A 24,994-nucleotide genomic window follows, 5' to 3' on the forward strand; every position below is an offset into this window, starting at 1 on the left:
CATTTCCAGGAATGTTCATTTTATTCATTTTCATTAGATGATTTTGTTCTCAGGGGAGCACAGTCATAAATACATAAGTAGTGCCACACTGGGACAGACCAAAGGTCCATCAAGCCCAGCATCCTGTTTCCAACAGTGGCCAATCCAGGTCACAAATACCTGGCAAGATCCCAAAAAAGTTCACCGAGTGCCACTCTTTCAAAAGAGTGTATACTATTATCAGCAAACAGAAAAATATGAAATGTGGTTTTTCTGCTTGTTTTCATTCGTTAATTACATGCAACATCAAAAGGGATATTTTGTTGCCGTAACCCCATGTTCTTATAAAAATGAATCTGCTGGTTTGCAGTCTCCTGAAACCTCTCTTGGTTTAAGTCATAAGTATAAACACGCTCATGAGGGTTATAGTCAATACCTCCTCTGTTTCCATCAGATGCTCCAATGGGTCCCACAGCCTCATTTGCTTTCAAAAAATTAATAACGGAATACTCCTGGCCTTGGTAAGTGGCAAAGTATTCCCCCAAAACCCCTTATGAACTTGACTTTTCCCTTTGATCTTCTGGCATCTTCTTCTGCTGTGAATCTCTGATATGTTCTATCTACAAAACGCATTGGTGGGTTTCTATAACCAATGAAAAATGTACTGTAAAAATCTAAATCCTTCTTCTTACGCCTCGTTCTCTTTTCTCCCTTCAGTTCTCCCTTGCACAGTTCCTGTAGTGAAGGCCCTGCATGAATCTCCCTGTGAGGACTTCCACACCAGAAGCAGTAGCAACAGTACCATGGACTTGGTGTGCCAGATGACCCATTTCTTCCCGGAAAGTATCCAGGCCCACTGGCTTGTAAATGGGAAGAAAGCCAAGCTCCCAGCTTCTCCCCTTGCCACATGGAAAGACAAGAACGGTTATTTCAGTGCCAGCAGTTACTTGAGGGTTTCCAGGGGGCAGTGGAACCAAGGTGCCCTCTATACTTGTGTCGTCGAACAACCCTCAACCCGTTTTACAACCCAGGTTAACGTGAGCAAGTGTTCAGGTAATGGAAGACTGTGGAGGGGCAGAAGGAACTATTTGCAATGAACATACTCTTATCTGAATACATGTGGTTCCGCAAATATGCTATTTTCATTTTTTTTTATATTAATTGGGTAAATTTTAACTTCAAAGCAAATGTAATGGATCATGCCAAGGGATTGTGTTTTCTTCTTCAAGAGAAAAACAATGGGATTCACAGCTACCACATAAAACAGAGCCCTCTACTACATACAGACCTTGGCACCAGTGGCATAGCTACATGGGGCCACAGGGGCCTGGGCCCCCCAAATTTGCTCTGGGCCCCTGGTTTGGCTGGCGAGGGGTCCCCAACCCGTGCCAGTTGAAGCCTTAGTCCAGCGCTGGTCTCCGGTGCCGCCGCTGCATTGTCTTCCCTGCTCTCTCTTCCCCTCATGTCCGGCACACTCCTTTTAGTCAAATTGAGCTTGCTCAGTTTCTCTAAAAGCAGCGTGCTGGACGTGAGGTGAAGAGAGAGCAGGGCAGGCAATGTGGCGGCACCAGAGACCAGTGCTGGATGAAGGCTTCAGCTGGCAGGGGTTGGGGATCCCCCACCAGCCAAGATATGTTACAGTGGCAGCAGTGGGTGGGGAACAGCAGGACGGTGAGGCGGCAGAGAGGGGAGGCAGCGAGGCAATAGACGGGGGCAGCAGTGGGACAGTGGACCAAAATGTGTCCCCTCCCACCTTGAGGTCGGGCTACGCCCCTGCTTGGCACTATAACACTCACGCCCTTTCCACCAGTCCAAGCACAGACACAAACTCTGAAGTCTCTCCCACGCCAGTCATGCAATCTCTGATATGCCTTTCCAGTGGTGTAGCTACGTGGGGCCTGAGGGGGCCTGGGCCCCCGTAGATTTCAGTGGGGACCCCCCTCCCGGCGAACCCGCCCCCGCCGCCGCCTACCTTCCGTTTTGCTGGCGGGGGACCCCACTCCCCGCCAGCCGACGTCCTCTCCGACCGTAGAACGCAGCGGCAGCCGGCAGAGAAAAGTCTTCTTCCTTGCATGCTGACGTCCTGCACGTTCTGTTCTCTGAGTCTGACGTCCTGCACGTACAACGTGCAGGACGTCAGCATGCAAGGAAGAAGACTTTTCTCTGCCGGCTGCCGCTGCGTTCTACGGTCGGAGAGGACGTCGGCTGGTGGGGAGTGGAGTCCCCCGCCAGCAAAACGGAAGGTAGGCGGCAGTGGGGGAGGGTTCGCGGCGGGAGGGGGGTCGGCAGAGACGGGGGGTGACAATGGCGGTGGGAGGGGGGTGGCGGTGGGGGGGGGCTAAAATGTGCCCCCTCCCCTTGAGCTCTGGACCCCGCTCCCATGGAAGTCTGGCTACGCCCCTGTGCCTTTCCACCCCAAACATACATAGGATTTGACTCAATAAATGGTGCCCACAGTTAAGACAGTGGGATGATCTACACTCAGCTAGTATTCCAAATGAAGCATCCTTTACGAATACTAGCTTAGCGCACATTTCAAGACTAATTTTGGGCACGAGCACTTATGCCTCCCAAAGGCTGGTGTAAATTCTGGTGACCAAGCAATGACCCATCCATGTCCCTGCCATGGCCACATCCCCTTTGGAGTTGCATACTGTGAAACGTAGGTGCACATATGCATGTAATTCCTAATTACTGCTGATTAAATGCTTGTTAATTCCAATTGTTAGTGCCTAATTGACTAATTAATTTATGCACAGATCTAGGATCTGTACCCAAATTTGAGCAACCTATGAAGAATCTGGAGTATACAGCCCTGATACCTCCTCATGTTCTCTCACCCCAAAACATACAACCTATCATTTCTTACCATTCCCCACCCCACCCTCCAAAAACACATACATACTAATACCCTTTCTCACCCCAAATAAAAATGAGTCCAAAAGAGATAGGGCAACTGGATAAAGGGAGATCTTCTTAACATTGTAGTTGATTGCTTTCCTGACACCTTGTTTCTAGAAAGTTGTGATGAGGATCTGCAAGTTCACCTCTTGCCTCCCTCCTTTGAGGACCTCTACCTGGAGCACACTGCCAAACTCACCTGCCTGGTCACTAACATAAGGAACACGGAGAACTTCGAGATCACTTGGATGAAAGCAACAGGGAGTAAGCTGGATCAACTGACCTCTGACCTCCAGCTCCAGGACAATGGGACCTACAGTACTTCCAATGTCGCCAGCATCTGTGCGGAAGACTGGGAGAGTGGTGAGACATTCACCTGCACTGTGAAGTACCAGGAAAAACCCGCACCCGTTGCAAAATCCATCTCCAAGGACAAAGGTATCATTCTCTTAAAACCTAGAAGACATCATAGCATGGGGACATAGCTGAGCTGCTACTGTAGGCCCTAGAATGTTCTGGCTTCAAACTGGGATAAGAGGTTGAAGTCCCTTCTCTTGAGCCACAGGGTGGCTCTGATAGGTCTAAGTTGAGCAAACTAGAAAGGGTTACATGAGGGGTACATGAAAGTCCCACCTCTGACTGGACCTCAGGTCTGAGAAAAACCCTGTTCCTAGCCATTCAATGTTGTTGATGCGTATGAAAAAGCAGGTGAGAATGCCATAAATCTTGTAAGTAAAATAACTTGCCTGTTTGTGCGTTGGATGATTCTGACTCTGGAATAGATCTGATGTGAGGAACCCCAACAGAACTTGCTTATGGCTGTAGGAACTGGACTCCTTGTTCTGTAAACACTCTTAGAAGAAAGATCCTGTGTTTATGTTGCTCCCTGCTAAATGAAAGCCAGGACTTTACTGTTTTGTTCTCATTCTACATAAAGCCAAGCTTGTTCTCTACATTCTTGTAGCTTGCCTTAGCAGAGTGTCAGAACATCACAGTTATTGTCCATGGAGCAGTCAAAATGATTTACTGTAATTAGAGGGATCTTTATTAAAATTCTTGTCATTTCATATGGTAACCCTAATCTGGGTATAATTTCAAATGACAGTTCAGGCCGTGGGAAGAGCCCCCACAGAGCACAGCAAAGTCTATTAAGCAGGCTTGTGGCAACAACCCCCCCCCCCCCCCCTTCCCAATCTACGGATCAGTCACGTATTTTATTTATTTATTTATCTTATTTATAGTCTGCCTTTATCCAATGAGGGTAACAGGTTAACATACATAACAACTTACACAGAGACATGGACAATCACAAGCTCAGATTAAGCACAGTTCAATTCATTACATAAGTACGTAAGTACATAAGCACTGCCACGCTGGGAAAAGACCAAAGGTCCATCAAGCCCAGCACTCTGTCTCCGACAGCGGCCAATCCAGGCCCAAAGAACCTGGCAAAAACCCCAAAATTTAATGACCAATGGACTTTTCCTTCAGGAATCTCCAGACCCTCTTTAAACTCAGCAAGGCCAGCTGCCGTCACTACCTTCTCTGGCAATGAGTTCCAGAGTCTAACTACGCGCTGAGTAAAGAAAAACTTTCTCTCTGATTTGTTTTAAACCTACCACATTCTAGTTTCATCTTGTGTCCCCTGGTTCTATTATTGTTAGAAAGCGTAAAACGCTTCACATCCTTCCGCTCTACCCCACTCATTATTTTGTAGACCTCTATCATATCACCCCTCAGCCGCCTTTTCTCCAGGCTAGAGTCCTAGCCATCTTAACCTCTCCTCATAGGGTAGTTGTCCCATCCCTGTTATCATTTTTGTCGCCCTTCTCTGCACCTTCTCCAATTCCTTTATATCTTTTTTTAGATGAGGCGACAAGAACTGAACACAATACTGCAGGTGCGGTCGCACCATGGAGCGATATAACGGCATTATAACATCCTCATGCTTGTTTTCCATCACTTTTCTAATAATACCCAACATTCTGTTCACCTTCTTAGCCGCCGCAGCACATTGAGCGGAAGATTTCAACGTCCTATCAACGATGATTCCCAGATCCCTTTCTTGGTCCGTAACTCCTAAAGCGGAACCTTGCATGACATAGCTGTAATTAGAGTTCCTCTTTTCCATATGCATCACTTTGCACTTGTCAACGTTGAACTTCATCTGCCATTTGGATGCCCAATCCCCCAGTATCATGAGGTCTTCTTGTAATCTTTCACACTCCTCCTGCAATGAGACGACCCTGGATAACTTTGTGTCATCTGCGAATTTAATTACCTCACTAGTTACTCCCATCTCAAGGTCATTTATAAATATGTTAAAAAGCAGCACAGACCCCTGAGGGACCCCACTAACTACCCTTCTCCATCGAGAATAATGACCATTCAACCCTAATCACTGCTTCCTATCATTTAACCAGCTCTTAATCCATAATAATACACTGCCTCCGATCCCATGACTCTCCAGTTTCTTTTGGAGTCTTCCATGAGGCACTTTGTCAAATGCCTTCTGAAAATCTAGATATACAATATCAACCGGCTCCCCTTTGTCCACATGTTGGTTCACCCCCTCGAAAAAATGCAGTAGATTTGTGTGGCAAGACTTCCCTTCAGTAAATCCGTGCTGACTTTGTCTCAGTAGCCCATGCTTTTGTATGTGCTCTGTAATTTTATTCTTAATAATAGCCTCCATTTTTCCCGGCACCAACGTCAGACTCACCGGTCTATAATTTACCGGATCTCCTCTGGAACCCTTTTTAAAAATTGGCGTTACATTGGCCACCCTCCAATCTTCCGGTACCACACCTGATTTTAGGGATAAATTGCATATTACTAACAGTAGTTCCACAAGTTCATTTTTCAGCTCTATTAATACTCTGGGATGAATACCATCCGGTCCTGGTGATTTACTACTTTTCAGTTTGCAGAACTGAGCCATTACATCCTTCAAGTTTACATCCTTCAAATACCTTTTCCAGCACCTAGTGACGGAGTTCCTGGGAAGGAGTGTAGGGAGAGATGAGGGTGGAGAGGTAGTGAGGGGCAGCAGAGTGAATGCACATATAGGTTAATAAGAGGAGCTTGAACTGTATATGGAAGCTGATAGGGAGCCAGTGAAGTGACTTCAGAAGAGGGCTGATATGGGCATAGCGACTTTGGTATGAGCATAGCGAAATATTAATTGTGCAGCAGAATTTTGAACAGATTGAAGAGGAGAGAGATGGCTGAGTGGAAGACCTGTGAGAAGCAAGTTGCAGTAGTCCAAGCAAGAGGTGATGAGAGTGTGGATGAGGGTTCTGGTAGCGTGCTCAGAAAGGAGAGGGCGAAGCGTTCCGTAGTGATGGACAAGCAAACCAAAAAGCTTGCGATTTTGTCTCTAGATAATGGTATGATTTTGGAAAGGGTAGACACAGTTGTTGAGAGGTGTATTCTCAGGTATCAAAAAAGACCACTGAGAAATCCACCCCAGGGAGGTGAGCTGTCCCACAAGGCCAAGCCAAAATCACAAAGTACTAACACAAACTAACTACCTAGTTAAGAGGTGTCCATGTCTTCCCCAAGGTCTCTGCTCAGCTGTGTCCCAATCCATTGGCCCCTCTGCTTTCAGGCATTCTTCTAAAATAGACCTAACTGGAAGCCCTCTGAAGCCCTGAGGCAGAATGTATAATGATCGTGTTCCCAGGGAAACTGACCAGCTCTTTCCTTCCCCTGAGGGCCTAGTGATCCACTCCAGCTTTTTAGTATAACTTGCTTAGGACCTGGCTTTCCCTCTCCCTCCCTAACAGTTTGAGCATGGTTTCTCTGGGGACTGGTAAGTAGAAGACATAAAAGGGCCCTCTAGGGGTTTTTAGGAGCCTTACCTGTTTCCTTGTCACAATATTTATAAAATGGTGTTATAGAGAGGTTATACTGCCTCTATTCATTTCTCTAACTGGTTGATGTCCATTCCTTACCCAGAGGTCATTCCTCGTCAGCCATCGGTCTCTCTCTTCCCTCCCAGCACGGATGAAGTTGCTCTCCAGGAGAAGGTATCACTTACCTGTCTGGTGAAGGGTTTTAAGCCCAAGGATATCGTCATTAAATGGCTGCATGAGGGGACGGAGATGGGCAAAGAGAACTACATCACCACGGAGCCCATCCAATCGCAGGATAACAACTTCTTCCAGTACAGCCATCTGGTCATTGACAGCTCAGATTGGAACAAGGGCAATAGCTACACATGCGTGGTCGGCCATGAAGCACTACCCATGTACCTCACACAGAAGAGCATCGACAAATCCACCGGTAAACCCAGCATGGTCAATGTGTCTCTTGTCATGTCTGAATCGGCCACTACCTGCTATTGAGGACTGAACTTCAGGGTGTGCAGGAACTGCCCCCATATTCAGTCTTCAGATCCCCAGATCATCTCCTAGACCTTAATGAATTTTTGGGAAGGGAGAAAGGAAAGGGTTGATGGTTACTAAACTGTTTGTACATATATAAATATAGCTTGAAATAAAATTTTGAAGCATGTTGAAATAATATCCATTTACCGAAGGACCCTTTTTCCTTCATAGTACTGCTCCTTTGGTGATGCACAGACACAAACAGCCTCACTGCAATGTGTCTGATCTTCTGAAGGGAGTCACCTAATAGGCATTAAGGGTGCTTTGTACAACTGGGTACCTTCATTTAGGGAGTGCAATGGGGAATCAGAACAACAAGTCCCTGCATGCACTGAGGTAAACATAAAACTGGATAAGGCCTGACAGGCGAATTTAGAATCAGTTGGCCACCCTAAGGGTAGAAGCAGGGTGTGAACCCAGTGGCACATCATGCCACAACATCTTATCATAAAATATTTACTTATTTATTTGTTACATTTGTACCCCACATTTTCCCACCGATTTGCAGGCTCAATGTGGCTTACATAGTACCGTAAGGGCGTTTGCCAGTTCAGTTGATAACAAATACAGGTTATGTTGTGGACAAGGTAGATGTGAGTCAGGCATCATGGGGTCGAAGGGAATGCAGATAATAAATTGTCCAGTACAATCATTGGTTGTGTTGTGTTGCTGGGTGTGGGGATTTACATTGGATCGGTGGGATAGGCCCCAGTAACACGGGGAGACAGCCTATTCTATATGGCTACCTGGGCACACCTGCCATAAGTACATAAGTAATGCCACACTGGGAAAAGACCAAGGGTCCATCGAGCCCAGCATCCTGTCCACGACAGCGGCCAATCCAGGCCAAGGGCACCTGGCGAGCTTCCCAAACGTACAAACATTCTATACATGTTATTCCTGGAATTGTGGATTTTTCCCAAGTCCATTTAGTAGCGGTTTATGGACTTGTCCTTTAGGAAACCGTCTAACCCCTTTTTAAACTCTGCCAAGCTAACCACCTTCACCACATTCTCCACAAACGAATTCCAGAGTTTAACTATGCTTTGGGTGAAGAAACATTTTCTCCGATTTGTTTTAAATTTACTACACTGTAGTTTCATCGCATGCCCCCTAGTCCTAGTATTTTTGGAAAGCGTGAACAGACGCTTCACATCCACCTGTTCCACACCACTCATTATTTTATATACCTCTATCATGTCTCCCCTCAGCCATCTCTTCTCCAAGCTGAAAAGCCCTAGCCTCCTTAGTCTTTCTTCATAGGGAAGTCGTCCCATCCCCGCTATCATTTTAGTCGCCCTTCGCTGCACCTTTTCCAATTCTACTATATCTTTCTTGAGATGCGGCGACCAGAATTGAACACAATACTCAAGGTGTGGTCACACCATGGAGCGATACAACGGCATTATAACATCCTCACACCTGTTTTCCATACCTTTCCTAATAATACTCAACATTCTATTCGCTTTCCTAGCCGCAGCAGCACACTGAGCAGAAGGTTTCATGGCTCCCTTACCACTAATCAAAAGTGATTACATTAGATGTAAGCTAGGGGAGAATAGGCCCCAGGAAGGGACTGAACATTGTAATAATAGGGCAGTGTCTGAAGGCCAACAGTAGGGGGCTCACTCTCCCCTAGGGTCCATCTAGATTAATCAGTTTTGATAGGTGTTTATTGTCTGGGAGCCCAGATCATTGTCAGTCCACCCCTGTTGAGCCTCCTTCTGGTGGCCCCTTGAGCACTGCCCTATTATTCCAAGGGTCGGTCCATCCCTGCATGAAGGAAATCTTGAAAATCTGGCCTTTTTGTGGTCGTTGAGAACTGAATTTGGACAAGCCTGGCTTAGGCTCTAAAGTCTCGACACACCCAGCCAGCCCAGTTTTCAAGGTAGCCACAATCCCTCCATTATTCAGATACAGCCGCTGACTGGTTAAACAACATATTGCCACCTAACCACTAATATTCAGTGGGAGATAGCTGGTTAACTCTGCTGAATATTGCCTAGCGCATAACCGGCTATATCACATGACTTAGCCAGATAGGTGCCAATATTAGGGCCTAACCGAATAAATTTAGTGGTCAAATAGGACCGCAGAAATAGCTATCCTATCTTTAACTGCTACAAAATTAACTGGTTGAGACTGAATAGCGACATAACTGGTGTCACCAGGGAGAGCGCTCCTGGTACAATCCAGAAACAAATGTCCACCAGCAACTTCAATTTTAAGGCTTTTATTCCATGCAGGTTTCTAGTAGACCTGATACACAGTTCCAACAGCAGCATTCACCTTTAATCTTAAGCACATGAAAACCACCTGAAAGTGTGTGGCAAACAGTCCCCTTTAAGCAGTAGGCTGCCAGCACCTACCAGGAATCAATACAGGCTCACAGCCAGCTTCAGTCTGGGCTCTTTATCCAGTTCACAGTAAACAGTAGTTCAATTCCCAAGACAAACAGTTCATTCAGTTCATCATCCCAGTTAAATCACAAAGCAGCCTTTACCTTCAGGAGGGTTCAATACTTTAGGGACTTCTCTCTTCTTCTCACCTTCTGAACTGACCTCCTGAGACTCCTTCCCACCTGCCTAATCAATCCCTGGCTTCTGCTACCACAACCAATCATTCTCCTCTCATTAGCTTTCCCCACACCCATACCAGCTGAGTTAAGTATTAGACTAATGATGAGCTCCTGCATACAGGGTTTCCTATCTCTCTTTCCCCCTAGTGGCAGCCCATCCTACACATCCTGCCAGCTTACACCCATGTCTTCCCCAATTGCAGCTAGGAGTCCAGTCCGCCCATCCTACACATCCTGCCAGCTTACACCCATGATTTCCCCAATTGTAGCTAGGAGTCCAGTCCGGGTTTTTCATCTCACCCTCCTGGCTCCTTGCCTGCAATGCCTTCTGGGACTTGTATTTCAAACTGAAACTGCCTTAACCCAACTATCCTGGAAGTGACTATTACACTGGTTAATATTTTAACGGTTTACAAAACCCGGATATTCAATGCCAATCACCGGAAATGGCCCAACGTCAAATATCTGGGTTTAACTTCAGTGTTGGACAGGAAAAGCGCTGCCCACCACTGACTCCCACTGAAAGAACGAACTGCATTCAAAATCTGTACCCTGGTTCATAAAATCATTCATGGTGAGGCCCCAACATATATGTCAGACCTCATAGACTTACCAACCAGGAACACAAAAAGATCAGCACTCACCTTCTTGAACCTCCACTACCCCAGTTGCAAAGGATTTAAATATAAATCAATATATACATCTAGCTTCTCCTACATCAGCACGCAACTGTGGAATAAACTACCAAAAGCCTTAAAAACTATGCATGACCTAACAGCCTTCCGGAAACTACTAAAGACCAACCTGTTCAAAAAGATATATCATAATAAGCCATCTTAAATGACCTAACACCATATCTCTACCAAACCAGATAAAATCGAATTCTTTACACCTGAACACTTCAATCAGTTTTCACCAATGAACATTAACGTATCACCCCCTTATTTCCCATGCCTGAATTGAACTGTTTATCCAGCTTACTTTATCATTTACTTCAACATTTATGAACTTTAATGTAACACTACTTTGTATTTCTTAATCCGGAAATGGTGATCACCATTACTGCATAATGTAAGCCACGTTGAGCCTGCAAAGAGGTAGGGAAAAGTGAGATGCAAATGCAATAAATAAATAAATAAATGAAAACTACATGGGAAAATCCTAAACGTAGGCAAGAAAGGCCCACAGCGGTCTATGTCCACTGTATAGCTCCAACAGGCTAAGAATTAGGAAGTCCCAGTCTCACTGAAAGAGAAAGTCAGTTAAATTGATTTCAGCCTGCATCTCAAACCTTAAGGATAATAAAAATGTAGTTAGTACACAAATACATAAGTATTGCCACACTAGGACAGACCATCAAGCCCAGCATCCTGTTTCCAACAGTGGCCAATCCAGGTCGCAAAATACCTGGCAAGATCCCGAAAAAGTTCAATACATTTTATGCTGCTTATCCCAGAAATAAGCAGTGGATTTTCCCCATGTCAATTTAATAATGGTCTATGGATTTTTCTTCTTTAGGAAGCCATCCAGACCTTTTTTTTAAACCCTGCTAAGCTAACCACCTTTACCACATTATTTGGCAACTTTTCCACATTTTGAAACTAATTTTCTGTTAGCTGCTAAGTGTTCTCCCTCTTGACTGGATGTAAATATTATCACATGCCGCAAGATCAGTCTGCGCTCATGTAACCTTAGCTATCCAATCTGCATTCAGTTCAGTGGCACAAGGTGTCTCTTCTCTCTCACCTGCACAGACAGAAGACAAAGGAAAGGATTCTAAAGATGAACATGAGCATTCTATTCTTGGGGTAAAATCTTGCCCCCTCCCCTCTCGGTGGCCCCCGCATGTGCCCAAACACACAAAATGTGAAAGGGGAAAACAGAACCTGGAATATATACGAATGGTAAATAGAACCATTTCTGGCACAATTTGGGATTTTTTGTTGTTGTTTAAAAAACTAAAATTTCAACCTCAATCAATGTGGCACATGACTACAATGGCACGAAAGTAGATTCATCAACCAACCCGACTCCTCAAGTGGCTCCAAAGCCACTGAGGTCCATAATGGAGCAATACTGCCCAGCTCCAAGATTTTTATTCCAGGTCCTACTTACCTATAAAAATGACAGTTCTATAAAGAGGCACCTATTCTATTTGGAGATTATTTTGTAAAGGCAATTAAGTGCCTACTTTCATTTATTTATTTAAATATTTATATACCACCTGGACCTAAGCAGTTTACAGTTTCTTACGGGTACTGGCTCTGTCCCAAGTAGTTTGTACCTGGGGCAATAGAAGGCTAAGTGACTTGCCCAGGGTCACACTGGAGCTGCCGAGTCAAGCACACATGTATGATTTAGTTATGACCACTTACACCCAGAGATCTGGTGTAAATGCTTGGCCTAATTTGCTAAAACACGCACATAATTTATAATATTTATATGTGCAAGGATGTGACCTGCCTACAATCCGCCCAGGCTCCATTCATGTGTACACCCACCATCGCATTTAGGTGCCAGATTACACATAGCACCTAGCCCCGAAAATTGAACACACATATATATATATATTCTGGGCATTTACACTCAGGCTTGGCACCTCAAGATTGGTACTCACTTTACCTCCCAACTCACCAGGATGATGGGTGGATTACAGACAGGGCTTTTTTTGAGGGGGTACTTGGGGGTACTGAGTACCGGCACCTTTTCCATTGTCTGAGAAAATTGACCCATAGTCCCCAAGTTTTAATGAAAGAGCTCAGGCCCTACACACCAATTCTGCCTTGTCATAGATTCTGTGACTGGTTGCAGGGGGCCTGGCTATTGTGGGGTGGGTCCCTCAGTGATCACCCCACCCCTGAAGGGTGGCCTCGCATTTGAGTACCAGCACCTTTTCCATTGTCTGCTCAAATTGACCCATGGACCCCAAGTTTTAATGAAAGAGCTCAGGCTCTACACACCAATTCTGCCTTGTCATAGATTCTGTGACTGGTTGCAGGGGGCCTGGCTATTGTGGGGTGGGTCCCTCAATGATCACCCCACACCAGAAGGGTGGCCTAGCATTTGAGTACCGGCACCTTTTTTGCTAGAAAAAACCCACTGGCCCAGACCTCACTGTTTGCTTGTGTCTCTCTGTCCTGACTGCGTGTCTTGTCTCTCAGGGAGCCTGGCCTCACTGTGTATGTCTTTCTGTCCTGTGTCAGTCTCTCAGGGAGCCTGGACTCGCTGTGTGTGGGTGTCTCTCGCTATGTCCTGTGCAGGGCTTTTTTTCAGGTGGTACTTGGGGGTACTGAGTACCGGCACCTTTTCCATTGTCTGCTAAAATTGACCCATGGACACCAAGTTTTAATGAAAGAGCTCAGGCTCTACACACCAATTCTGCCTTGTCATAGATTCTGTGACTGGTTGCAGGGGGCCTGGCTATTGTAGGATGAGTCCGTTAGTGATCACCCCACCCCTGAAGGGTGGCCTGGCATTTGAGTACCAGCACCTTTTTCACTAGAAAAAATGCACTGGTTACAGATCCATTAATGAAATGAAAAGAATGAGATTTCAGGAGATGTTAATAAATTTACCATCATAAGCATTTTGGGTACCAATATTCAACGGGATTTACTGGTTAAACCTCGCTGAGCTGGCCGGCTACTGATATTTAGTGGCCCATAACTGAGTGGTGCTGCAGAATATTGGCTTTAACTGGCCATTCCCTAGACAGCGTGATCTGGGCGGAGCTATAACTTAGCCGGTTAATAGCGATAGTCAGTCTGTTAACCGGCTAAGGGGCTCTTTTACTAAGCCGCATAAGGGCCTACGCACACCCAACACACGTCAATTTGGAGTTACCACCCAGCTACCGTGTGGCCCATGTGGTAATTTCATTTTTGATGGATGTCCATGAAGTGCACCAGAAAATATATTTTATTTTCTGGCACGCAGTGAAAATCAGGCAGTCACTCCAGCTTGACACGCATAGGCGAGTAGCACATGGTTAACACTAGAGACCTTACCACCAAGTCAATGGCTGGACCCGCACCAATTTTTATTTTGCCACACGTCCATTTTTGGCAAAAAAAAATTTTAAGGCCTTTTTTACCGATGCATTGAAAAATGTACATAGGTACATATAAGTACATAAGCACTGCCATGCTGGGAAAAGACCAAAGGTCCATCAAGCCCAGCACTCTGTCTCCAACAGCGGCCAATCCAGGCCCCAAGAACCTGGCAAAACCCCAAAATTTAATAACGATCAATGGACTTTTCCTTCAGGAATCTGTCCAGACACCCTTTAAACTCAGCAAGGCCAGCTGCCGTCACTACCTTCTCCAGCAATGAGTTCCAGAGCCTAACCACGCGCTGAGTAAAGAAAAACTTTCTCCAATTAGTTTTAAACCTACCACATTCTAATTTCATCTTGTGTCCCCGGGTTCTATTATTGTTAGAAAGCGTAAACAAACGCTTCACATCTGTCCGCTCTACCCCACTCATTATTTTGTAGACCTCTATCATATCACCCCTCAGCAGCCTTTTCTCCAGGCTAAAGAGTCCTAGCCTTCTTAACCTCTCCTCATAAGGTAGTCGTCCCATCCCTTTTATCATTTTCGTCGCCCTTCTCTGCACCTTCTCCAATTCCTTTATATCTTTTTTGAGATGAGGCGACCAGAACTGAACACAATACTCCAGGTGCGGTCGCACCATGGAGCGATATAACGGCATTATAACATCCTCATGCTTGTTTTCCATCCCTTTTCTAATAATACCCAACATTCTGTTCGCCTTCTTAGCCGCCGCAGCACATTGAGCGGAAGATTTCAACGTCCTATCCACGACGACTCCCAGATCCCTTTCTTGGTCCGTAACTCCTAAAGCGGAACCTTGCATGACATAGCCGAGCGTCCACAACACACACCTACACTACCGCAGGCCATAAAAGGACCCCTTAGTATGCAAATAAAGTTAGAAAAAAACTGTACTAAGGTTATCCACTGTGTTAACTGGTCTGAATGCTTAACTTCCCGGTGACCACAGATACCCAGATATTCAATGAAGGAAGCCGGCCATGCCCAGCACTGAACGTTCAGAGTTATTTCACCCCATGGCTGTGAGCAGCTTACAAAGTACTTACAACACTGGGCTAAAAATCAGAACCTTTCATCTTAAAGAAGTGAAATAAATGTGATTTAAGGTGTGTGGGCTACTTAGAAAAAAAAGAAAACCACTGGATTTCATGAACATTACTATTCCAAAAGCAGGAATTTTCAACTCTCTTGCTAAAGAAATAAAGACTCCTATCAAATAACTGTGTATTATTTACTCAGTCATACAAACATGCCCAGAGTGATTTAAAAAAACAACAACATAAAACAAGAAACATAGCAGTTAACAGAGACAACCCAATAAACCAACATAAACAATCAACCAACACTAAAGACATCAATAGACCATATAAATCAAAAGGGTAAAAACACAATAATATTAAAATACAAGCAAGTAAAGCACAATTATAAATTCAAATCCATATCAATTAGATTTCTAAATATAAGCCTGATAATTTGTGGAATCAAAAGGACATGATCAGGTTTCGTAAATAACAATAACTTAATAACTATTTTTAAAAGTTGACTAACCAGTTTTTTAATAAAAGTCAGAAGGCTTCTTTGGCGCATGGGATGTGGCAGTGTCAGCGTATTCGGGGCTTCTGGACGGCTCTCGCCCGGTTTGTATCAGAGATCTTGGGTTGTAGGATACAGTTTACATTTGAACGTGTCATGTTTAGCTCGCCCAGAGTGTGGGCGGTGGGAACAAGAGAAGAGAAGTTGTTCCTGAGTAAGTCTTGCATTCTGGGGAACAAATGCATATTGAATCATTGGTTAACGGACATGCCGCCCTCCTATTGGTATTGGAGGAATAAGTTGCATGCACTTATGATATATGAGAGGCCAGGGGAGCCTGATTTACTCCAAACAGGAGGAAGCATTTTATTAAAACGTGGACAGCATATTTGAATATAGTGGCTCCCACAGCTAGAAGTCAGGTGTTGAATGAGCTGGGCTGAAAGGGGAGTGAATGATGAGGAAGAAAACCAACAAAACAGCTGGGTAGAGGTGAAGCTCTCCTACATTCAATAAATGTTTAGATGTACATGATTGCAAAACTAAGAAAGAAAACAAGATGGCCTCTCTAATTATTTATTAGTGTAAATGATAGAAAGTCCTACTTAAAAATGTGGAAATGAGAAATGGGGAAGAATATGGGAAAGCGATGGCAGTAGAGTCTACTTACTGGTCTTCCTTGGTTACTAAAAATGCATCAAGAACATTCAGGAGACATTTGTTCAAGATGGATAAATGCCTTTAGTAGGTGGGATTGGGGGCCAGAATTTTGATTTATCACATATTGGGACAAAACCACCATTCCACAAAGCACTCCTCTGATACCGGAGGAGCAGACGTATCAATGTGTTGCCAACAACAAGATTATAGTGCAATTTTATCTCTAGGGATGAGGATTTACACAGGAGGTGTTTTTCTTTTAATTAAAAATAAAGGATATCTGTCTCCTATCTGAGCCTAATGATCACATTATTTATTATTAGGATTTATTTACCACCTCTTTGAAGGAACTCACTCAAGGCAGTATACAGTAAGAATAAATCAAACATGAGCAATAGACAATTACAGCAGTAAAAATATTCAAACAATACAAAGAGGCATATTTTCAAAGCATTTAGCCTTCCAAAGTTCCATAGGTTTCTATGGAACTTTGGAAGGCTAAGTGCTTTGAAAATATGCCTCAAAGTATAGCATAGTATACTACTTACAATGTCAACACAATACGTAATGGAACATTTTAATTGACAGTATAGAGTATAAGCAAAGATGGATTCAGGCTTATTCCACAAATTCCCTAGGAGAAATCAACCTAAACCAGAGAACCAGCACCAGCAGCAGCTAAGAAAGCACATAGAATGTTAGGTATTATTAGGAAAGGAATGGAAAACAAAAGTGAGAACATTACAATGCCTTTGTATCGGTCCATGGTGCGACTGCACCTTGAATATTGTTTTCAATTCTGGTCACCGCATCTCAAAAAAGATATAGAGGAATTAGAAAAGGTACAGAGAAGGGAAACAAAAATGATAAAGGGGGTGGAACGACTTCTCTATGAGGAAAGACTGAAGCTTCTAGGGCTCTTCAGCTTGGAGAAGAGACGGCTGAGGGGAGGTATGATAGAGGTCTATAAAATAATGAGTGGAGTGGAATGGATAGACGTGAATTGTTTGTTTATTCTTTCCAAAAATACTAGGACTAGGGGGCATGCGATGAAGCTACAATGTAGTAAATTTAATATGAATCGGAGAAAATGTTTCTTCACTCAACGTGTAATTAAACTCTGGAATTCGTTGCCAAAGAATGTGATAAAGGTGGTTAGCTTAGTAGGGTTTTTAAAGGGTCTGGACGGCTTCCTAAAGGAAAAGTCCATAGACCATTATTAAATTGACTTGGGAAAATCCACTGCTTATTGCTGGGATAAGCAACATAAAATGTATTGAGCTTTTCTGGGATCTTGCCAGGTATTTGTGACCTGGATTGGCCACTGTTGGAAACAGGATACTGGGCTTGATGGACCTTTGGTCTGTCCCAGTGTGGCAATACTTATGTAAAGATAGGCTAATGACTGATGGTGGTGTCACTTTCTTTCCTTCTATTTTAGTCTCCATCAGTGACTTGTGGAGCAGCTCAGAAGAGGAAGACAACACCTTGTCCACTACTTCCACGTTCATGGTCCTTTTCTTCCTGAGTCTCTTCTACAGTGCCACAGTTACACTCTTTAAGGTAAGCAATTTGTTAACTCAAGACAAAATGGTTTTAGTCAAAGGAGGTAAAAATCCAATGGGTTAATGAGTAATTTGGGGGGGGGGGGCATTCAAACCTGCATACCAATGCCACCACGGGGCCCTTTTTTACTGCTGTTTGGTAAAAGGGCCCCAAAGAAAAGGAGCTACACAGAATGACAAGAAACCAAAAGACCCGGAACTGAGTTCGATTCCCACTTCAGGCACAGCTCCTTGTGACTCTGGGCAAGTCACTTAACCCTCCATTGCCCCAGGTACAAATAAGTACCTATATATGTAAGCCGCATTGAGCCTGCCATGAGTGGGAAAGTGTGGGGTACAAATGTAACAAAAATAAAATTCCACTAGCAACATTCCATGTAGAAGCCTGCCCTTGCAGATCAGCAACCCGCGCAGGCTTCTGTTTCTGTGAGTCTGACATCCTACACGTATGTGCAGGACGTCAGACTCACAGAAACAGAAGCCTGCGCGTCTGCGCTGCTGATCGGCAAGGGAAGGATTCTACGTGGAATGTTGCTAGTGGAGGATTAGCCTAGTGGTTAGTGCAGTGGAACATGGAATGTTGCTACTATTGGAGATTCTACACAGAATGTTGCTAGTGGAGGAGTGGCCTAGTGGTTAGGGTGGTGGACTCTGGTCCTGGGGAACTGGGTTCGAGTCCCACTTCAAGCACAGCTCCTTGTGACTTTGGGCAAGTCACTTAACCCTCCATTGTCCCAGGTACAAATAAGTACCTGTAAGCCGCATTGAGCCTGCCATGAGTGGGAAAGCGCAGGGTACAAATGTAACTAAAATTAAAAAAAAAATTAAGCCAGACTCAAACTGCAGAAGAAAGAGAGAAGAAGCAGCATGAAAGAGGGTGAGCAGATAAGATGAGAAGTGATGGAGAGAGTGTGAATAATAAGGAGAGTCAAGAGGAAGAGGGATTAAATGAGAGCGTATGAAAGAACGGTTTTCTGTCTTTGGGTTATGCTGTTTTGATCATTACCTTCTACAGTCCCTAAAATATATAGTCTTATAGACAAGTGGGTTAACCCATTTTTCATATTTTAGGTGGTTGACCCAGTGTTCCATGTGGCCAGTGAAGATAGCCCATTCAATCACGTGCAAAATTCATTTACTTTTAGCTAAGTTCACTTGTCTATAGGTACATATTGATATCTTGATGCACTAGATCCAAAAAGCTACAAATCAGCAAAATTGAGGGTTAGCCCACTTGTCCATAAGATTATCCAAATATAAGTGGGAGAGTGAGAGAGCGAGCTTCAACCATCCTGTAAAACTTCTATCACATTTTTCTCCTTCTGCTTTCCAGGTAAAATGATGTCCCTGCGATATTAAGGCTTGTCCATTCAACAGAATAACGCTTGACTCTACAAACAATACTCTTCCTTCTCTTCAGTTCCAACACACCCCTGAATATCCACCTCACAATCACCTGTTATTTGGGACAGATTTTGGGGGACTTGTATCCTGTAATAGGGTCTTGTGGGAAAAGAGAAAAATTGAAGAAACTGGTAAACCCAACTGGAAAACCATAATGAAAGAAGAAGAGGCCACGTCCATCCAAGTACTCCAGAAGACAGGAAACCAAGAAAGGCTCCTGCTAGTTGCCTATGAAGAGAGAAGGGAGAAAGGAGTTGCCGAGAAATAACAGAGAAGGAGACTGTCATCCTGATGTATTCTACTCTTTAACAGCATCTGTTTGATTTCTATCACTGTATATTTTTACTTTTGGTTTTGTAAATATTTTATTTGGGGGGAATTATTCCCAATAAACATGCTTTTAGGAAAATCGTAAGGCATTCTGTTAGTTAAATAAATACTTAGGAGAACTGTGTTGACGAGAGGTGAGGTTTTATCAATTCTTCCACTTTTTTAAATGTAGGTATTGTTACAAGCTTCCAGCTTTCTGGTGAAGCATGCTGTCAAGTCTTATAAAAGGAAAGTAATAGAATAGGTGAAACTAGGCAGTCGGGGGGGGTGGGGGTTAGGGCATCGCCTCCCCCCTGCCCACTGAACCCCTCATTGGCTTTCTAAATTTTTCTTGTAAACTCATAGGTGTGGACTCCCAACCTTACCCCCATCCTCACAAACATTTATTTTCGTCGTTAACTAATGACAATATTCCAAAAAGATTTGCATTGGTTAATACAGGGGTTCTTAGCCAGTGGTGCCTACATCCCCAAGAGGTGCAGGAAGAGGTGAAATGGGGTGCAGAGAAGGCTCTTGAAATCTGAGCAAGTTATTGAAACTTTCTAGAGAGAATGAAGGCCATTGTTAGGACAGTTATTGGTAGTAGAACTGTGGACTTCTGTAATCTTAGCAACATGTTAGTGACGAACCATGACATGTATTGCTGTCAGTAGTTACTAGTGGACATGTGGTTTAGGAGGTGGTGCAAGAGTTTCATTGATCTGTTAAATGGGTGCGGGAAACAAAAAAGGTTAAGAACCCATGGTTTAATACTACCTCTAATTCCACCAAACACTGTTATCCATATGGAGATAAGGCACCTAAATTGTTATGCTCATTTATAGAATTGCCCCCAAAATGGACTGCCTAGTGCTACCCAGGTAGGATCTAGGTTTAATTAAAGGGTCAGCTCTTCAATTTCCCAGGTCAAACAGGTATCTGGTAGAGCAGGGGTGGCCCAAGGCAGGGATGAGATGCCACCCACCCCCGTTCCCCCGTTTACCTTATTTTTTTTTTTTTCAAAAGGCAGTAGCGGCAGTTGCAGTGATTCCCATAGGCTTCCCTGCTGCCGACACCAGCCTCTTTGCCACTGTGTCCTGCCTCTGTGGAAACAGGAAGTTATGTCACGAGGCAGGCCGCAGCGGGAAAAGAGTCCGGTGCTGGTGGCAGGGCAGCCTATGGGAATCACTGCCACTGCCGCCTTTTGGAAAAGAAACAAATAAGGTAAAGGGTTGAGGAGGGAGGGGAGCATGCTGCCTGAGGCCCCCCCCCCCTCAGGTGGCCTAATGGTAGGGCCACCACTGAGGTAGCATTCCCAGCCCTCATTACCATTCTTCAACAATAACACCCACTGGCCAGACTTAGTTTCCTTGCCTATTGAATTCTGGACTTCTGGCCAAAGACCATCGCTACAATGGTCATTCTATTGGAGAGAGGGACTACAAGGGTTAAAAACTGGGTAAAATGCAAGATAGTAATGAATAAAGGCTCACAGTGCCAGCAGAGGCTGATTCCAACGGAAGTGGAGGACTAAAGAAGAAGGAAGAAACTATGAGAACAAAACGACTATTTTAAACAAAGGGTGAAATGAGGCAATCTCCTTTTGTTATAAAAGGCAACACATAACTCCATATTACTATGTTTTACATTAATTGAAAATTCAACTGAGACAAAAATAAATTAAGGGGATGAAATTGGCTTCATACCCACCGGATGTCACCATCAAAACATTCCTTTGCGGAACGTACATTCCATTTGAACACGTATGACATCCAGGTCAGAAATACCCATTCCTAAAACCTAGACCATGTTGGAAAGTAGCTTGATTCACAAGAACATAACCACCTTCACCCATGAGTAGGATCAACCCTATCACGCTCTGCTGTATAGATATTCCCTTTCACTGAAAAGAAAAAGTTTTCAAGTCCACATCAACTGTCCATTCTGCAGCTAGCTTCTTCTGGTCTTGCACCGATGGGCTCAGTAAAATCAATTTGACAGGAACTTGCTGGGGTGGAAATCAACACAAGCCATCTGTTGTTGTTCTTGTTGCTATTTTGGTATCAGCAGGTGGGGAAGGCTGAGGCAGCCGGTGACAGCCATCATGAACCTCAAGCGTCTGCCAAAATTCTTATGATCCTCAATGAATTGGACTTTGAAACTCTACTGCCACCTATGGTAAAGTCTCTTCAGAACATTAAGCATTAATTTTCCACACTTAATAGATGTAATAGAATCAAAAACTTCAAATGGAAGGAAGGAAATAGTCTCAACAAACTCCAGACTTAACAGTCGTGGGCTTATTGTTTAACAAAAAAAGGTTTTGTTTACTATATTTACATTAAAAGTTATTAATTTTTAATGTTGAGAACGGAAGGGTTTTCTTAATGCTGATAATGACAAGTGTTAGTCTGGAGCTTGTTGAGGCTTTTTCCTTCCTTCCTTTTGAAGTTTATATTTATATATTTGCTTCTATTACATGTATTAAGTGTGGAGAATTGGTGCTTATTGTTCTGTTCTACAATTTTTATTCTCCTCGGTGTCCATTTTTTGCTATAGTAAAGTCTCTACAGATACATTCATTGACAAAACAACATGCCGTTTATCTTGTATAGGTGTGTGTTTTAAGTTCTTGACCAGAAAGGGCCCAATCAAGGCAAATGCCTTGTTTTTCAACTGGGGTCCAGAACATAGTAACATAGTAACATAGTAGATGACGGCAGAAAAAGACCTGCACGGTCCATCCAGTCTGCCCAACAAGATAACTCATATTTGCTGCTTTTTGTATATACCCTACTTTGATTTGTACCTGTGCTCTTCAGGGCACAGACCGTATAAGTCTGCCCAGCACTATCCCCGCCTCCCAACCACCGGCTCTGGCACAGACCGTATAAGTCTGCCCAGCACTATCCTCACCTCCCAACCATCAGCCCTGCCTCCCAACCACCGGCTCTGGCACAGACCGTACAAGTCTGTCCAGTACTATCCCTGCCTCCCAACCACCAGCGCTGCCACCCAATCTCTGCTAAGCTTCTGAGGATCCCTTCCTTCTGAACAGGATTCCTTTATGTTTATCCCACGCATTCTTGAATTCCGTTACCGTTTTCATTTCCACCACCTCCCGCAGGAGGGCATTCCAAGCATCCACTACTCTCTCCGTGAAAAAATACTTCCTGACATTTTTCTTGAGTCTGCCCCCCTTCAATCTCATTTCATGTCCTCTCGTTCTACCACCTTCCCATCTCCGGAAAAGGTTCGTTTGCAGATTAATACCTTTCAAATATTTGAACGTCTGTATCATATCACCCCTGTTTCTCCTTTCCTCCAGAGTATACGTTTAGTTCAGCAAGTCTCTCCTCATACATCTTGTAACGCAAATCCCTTACCATTCTCGTAGCTTTTCTTTGCACCGCTTCAATTCTTTTTACATCCTTCGCAAGGTACGGCCTCCAAAACTGAACACAATACTCTAGGTGGGGCCTCACCAACGACTTATACAGGGGCATCAACACCCCCTTTCTTCTGCTGGTCACACCTCTCTCTATACAGCCTAACAACCTTCTAGCTACGGCCACCGCCTTGTCACACTGTTTCGTCGCCTTCAAATCAAATATAAGGAGATAAAGTACTAGATCATGCAAGATGGTAGAGAAATCAGATTCTAGGACCTCTCTTGACTTACAGTCTGAACGTTCGACAGACTCCTCCCTCTCCCTATTTTGGGATCTATGGACCAATTTTGAAAGGAATCTTAGAACCAACTGGTTTGTTTTGTTTTCTACAGTGCTTAGTACACTGGCAGTGCTACAGAGATATATTTCTGATAATCATGTGGATAAGCTTGGAGAAGAGACGGCTGAGGGGAGACATGATAGAGGTATATAAAATAATGAGTGGAGTGGAACAGGTGGATGTGAAGCATCTGTTCAGGCTTTCCAAAAATACTAGGACTAGGGGGCATGCGATTAAACTACAGTGTAGTAAATTTAAAACAAATCGGAGAAAATGTTTCTTCACCCAACGTGTAATTAAACTCTGGAATTCATTGCCGGAAAATGTGGTGAAGGTGGTTAGCTTAGAAGAGTTTAAAAAGGGGTTGGACGGTTTCCTAAAGGACAAGTCCATAAACCGCTACTAAACGGACTTGGAAAAATCCAAAATCCCAGGAATAACATGTATAGAATGTTTGTACGTTTGGGAAGCTTGCCAGGTGCCCTTGGCCTGGATTGGCCGCTGTCGTGGACAGGATGCTGGGCTCGATGGACCCTTGGTCTTTTCCCAGTATGGCATTACTTATGTACTTATGATCCCAGCAGGATGAGCAAAGACTGATTGATCATGGGAAAGGAGTACCTCATCCATATCCCATAATAAGGTTTCCAGTGTAGGCCGGAGACCCCACATTAGTAGGACAGGTGTCTAAGAAAAGCCTAGACCTGATCTGCAGCACAATCTGCCAAACTTCTATTATCAACATTAAATCGACTTCAAAAAGTAGAAATCCAATCCCTGCTGTGACTCTGAGCTGTCACCACATGACATCTTCCTCAGCCTGTTTTTCAGTAGAACAGACTTCCTATCAGCAGTGGGTTACTTCTGGGTTAATTAAAACATGATTGAAAATAGTCCCTCACCACATCCTGTCAGGTGACAAATTTGCAAACACAATAATGACCTCATCCTGCAGGGAAACGTGTCTTTGGGGACTCTCAGAGTAGAAAAGAGAAGCCGGGTCAATTACTGGTCAATTACTTATGCCAGTTAATGTCTTTTCACTTTTCTGAGCCACAGAGGACTCTAATGACTCAGCTTCATCGCAACCACGTCAACGTGGCCTCCAAATCAATGATGACTGAGAGAAAGAGCAAGATCGCAACTGGCCAGTACATGACTGGGAGACCTGCAAAGAATGTTCTTCCCTCTAAGCCGTTGCTGACCCAAAGTCCCAGGATGACTCTAGAAGAACATTTCCCAGGACAACAACAAATATTTCCATGTCAAAACATCACTCAACACTAAATAAATCACCTGTAGACTTATTAGAGGTTTTAGGTCCACCCCTGGGTGTAGCACCCCAGACTGATAAACTATTAAGATATAGGATACATCACATGTTTCCACCCTATATCCCTCATCACAAAGAACAACCATAACATAGACTCTTTTTTACAAAGGCAGGCTAGTGTTTTTAGCACACGCTAAAAATAAACATGTGTTAAACACTAGAGAGCCTCTTCCTTGAAGAAGCGTATTGCGAAACCTGGCCACGTCGGTGGAGGTTCTCCTGCGGTTAAGGTTGCCGCTGCACTCAGGTAAGTCGGGCTAAAAGTATATAGCTCACTTTTATAAAATGGACTATTATGGAAATATAAATATGAATATGAAAAATTTAGTAAATGGAGACCTTATGAGGATTCGCACCACAACCATTCGCTTTGAAATGAAAGAACAAAATTATTCATACGAGTTGTGCTGCGGTTAGATCTGATGATCCCCAAATAAAATAACTATACTGTTTATTTTATCGCAGTCATAAGATATTTGCTTCATATATTCCTACAGCCATCTCTAGCGTTTAGAACATGCTAATGATTAGCG

General features: G+C 44.0%; 1 long non-coding RNA gene and 4 gene segments (V, D, J or C); 4 read left to right on the forward strand and 1 right to left on the reverse strand.

Moving 5' to 3' along the window:
• Nucleotides 1-19,468, forward strand: part of LOC115457534 — a 344,279-nt gene extending 324,811 nt beyond the window's left edge. The window contains 5 exon segments of the C gene segment in view: nucleotides 697-1,032; nucleotides 2,998-3,318; nucleotides 6,841-7,167; nucleotides 17,560-17,681; nucleotides 19,017-19,467. Of these exon segments, the coding sequence occupies nucleotides 697-1,032; nucleotides 2,998-3,318; nucleotides 6,841-7,167; nucleotides 17,560-17,681; nucleotides 19,017-19,025 (1,115 nt within the window).
• Nucleotides 1-24,994, forward strand: part of LOC115457538 — a 440,220-nt gene that overhangs the window by 329,156 nt on the left and 86,070 nt on the right.
• The window catches only part of LOC115457536, a 357,793-nt gene that overhangs the window by 317,381 nt on the left and 15,418 nt on the right, over nucleotides 1-24,994 (forward strand).
• The window catches only part of LOC115457537, a 367,844-nt gene that overhangs the window by 293,624 nt on the left and 49,226 nt on the right, over nucleotides 1-24,994 (forward strand).
• LOC115457546 overlaps nucleotides 1-24,994 on the reverse strand; it is a 157,886-nt gene that overhangs the window by 38,506 nt on the left and 94,386 nt on the right. The gene's annotated exons all lie outside the window — the stretch shown is intronic.

This window comes from Microcaecilia unicolor, chromosome 14 (genome assembly GCF_901765095.1).
Source record: "Microcaecilia unicolor chromosome 14, aMicUni1.1, whole genome shotgun sequence".
NCBI lineage: Eukaryota > Metazoa > Chordata > Amphibia > Gymnophiona > Siphonopidae > Microcaecilia > Microcaecilia unicolor.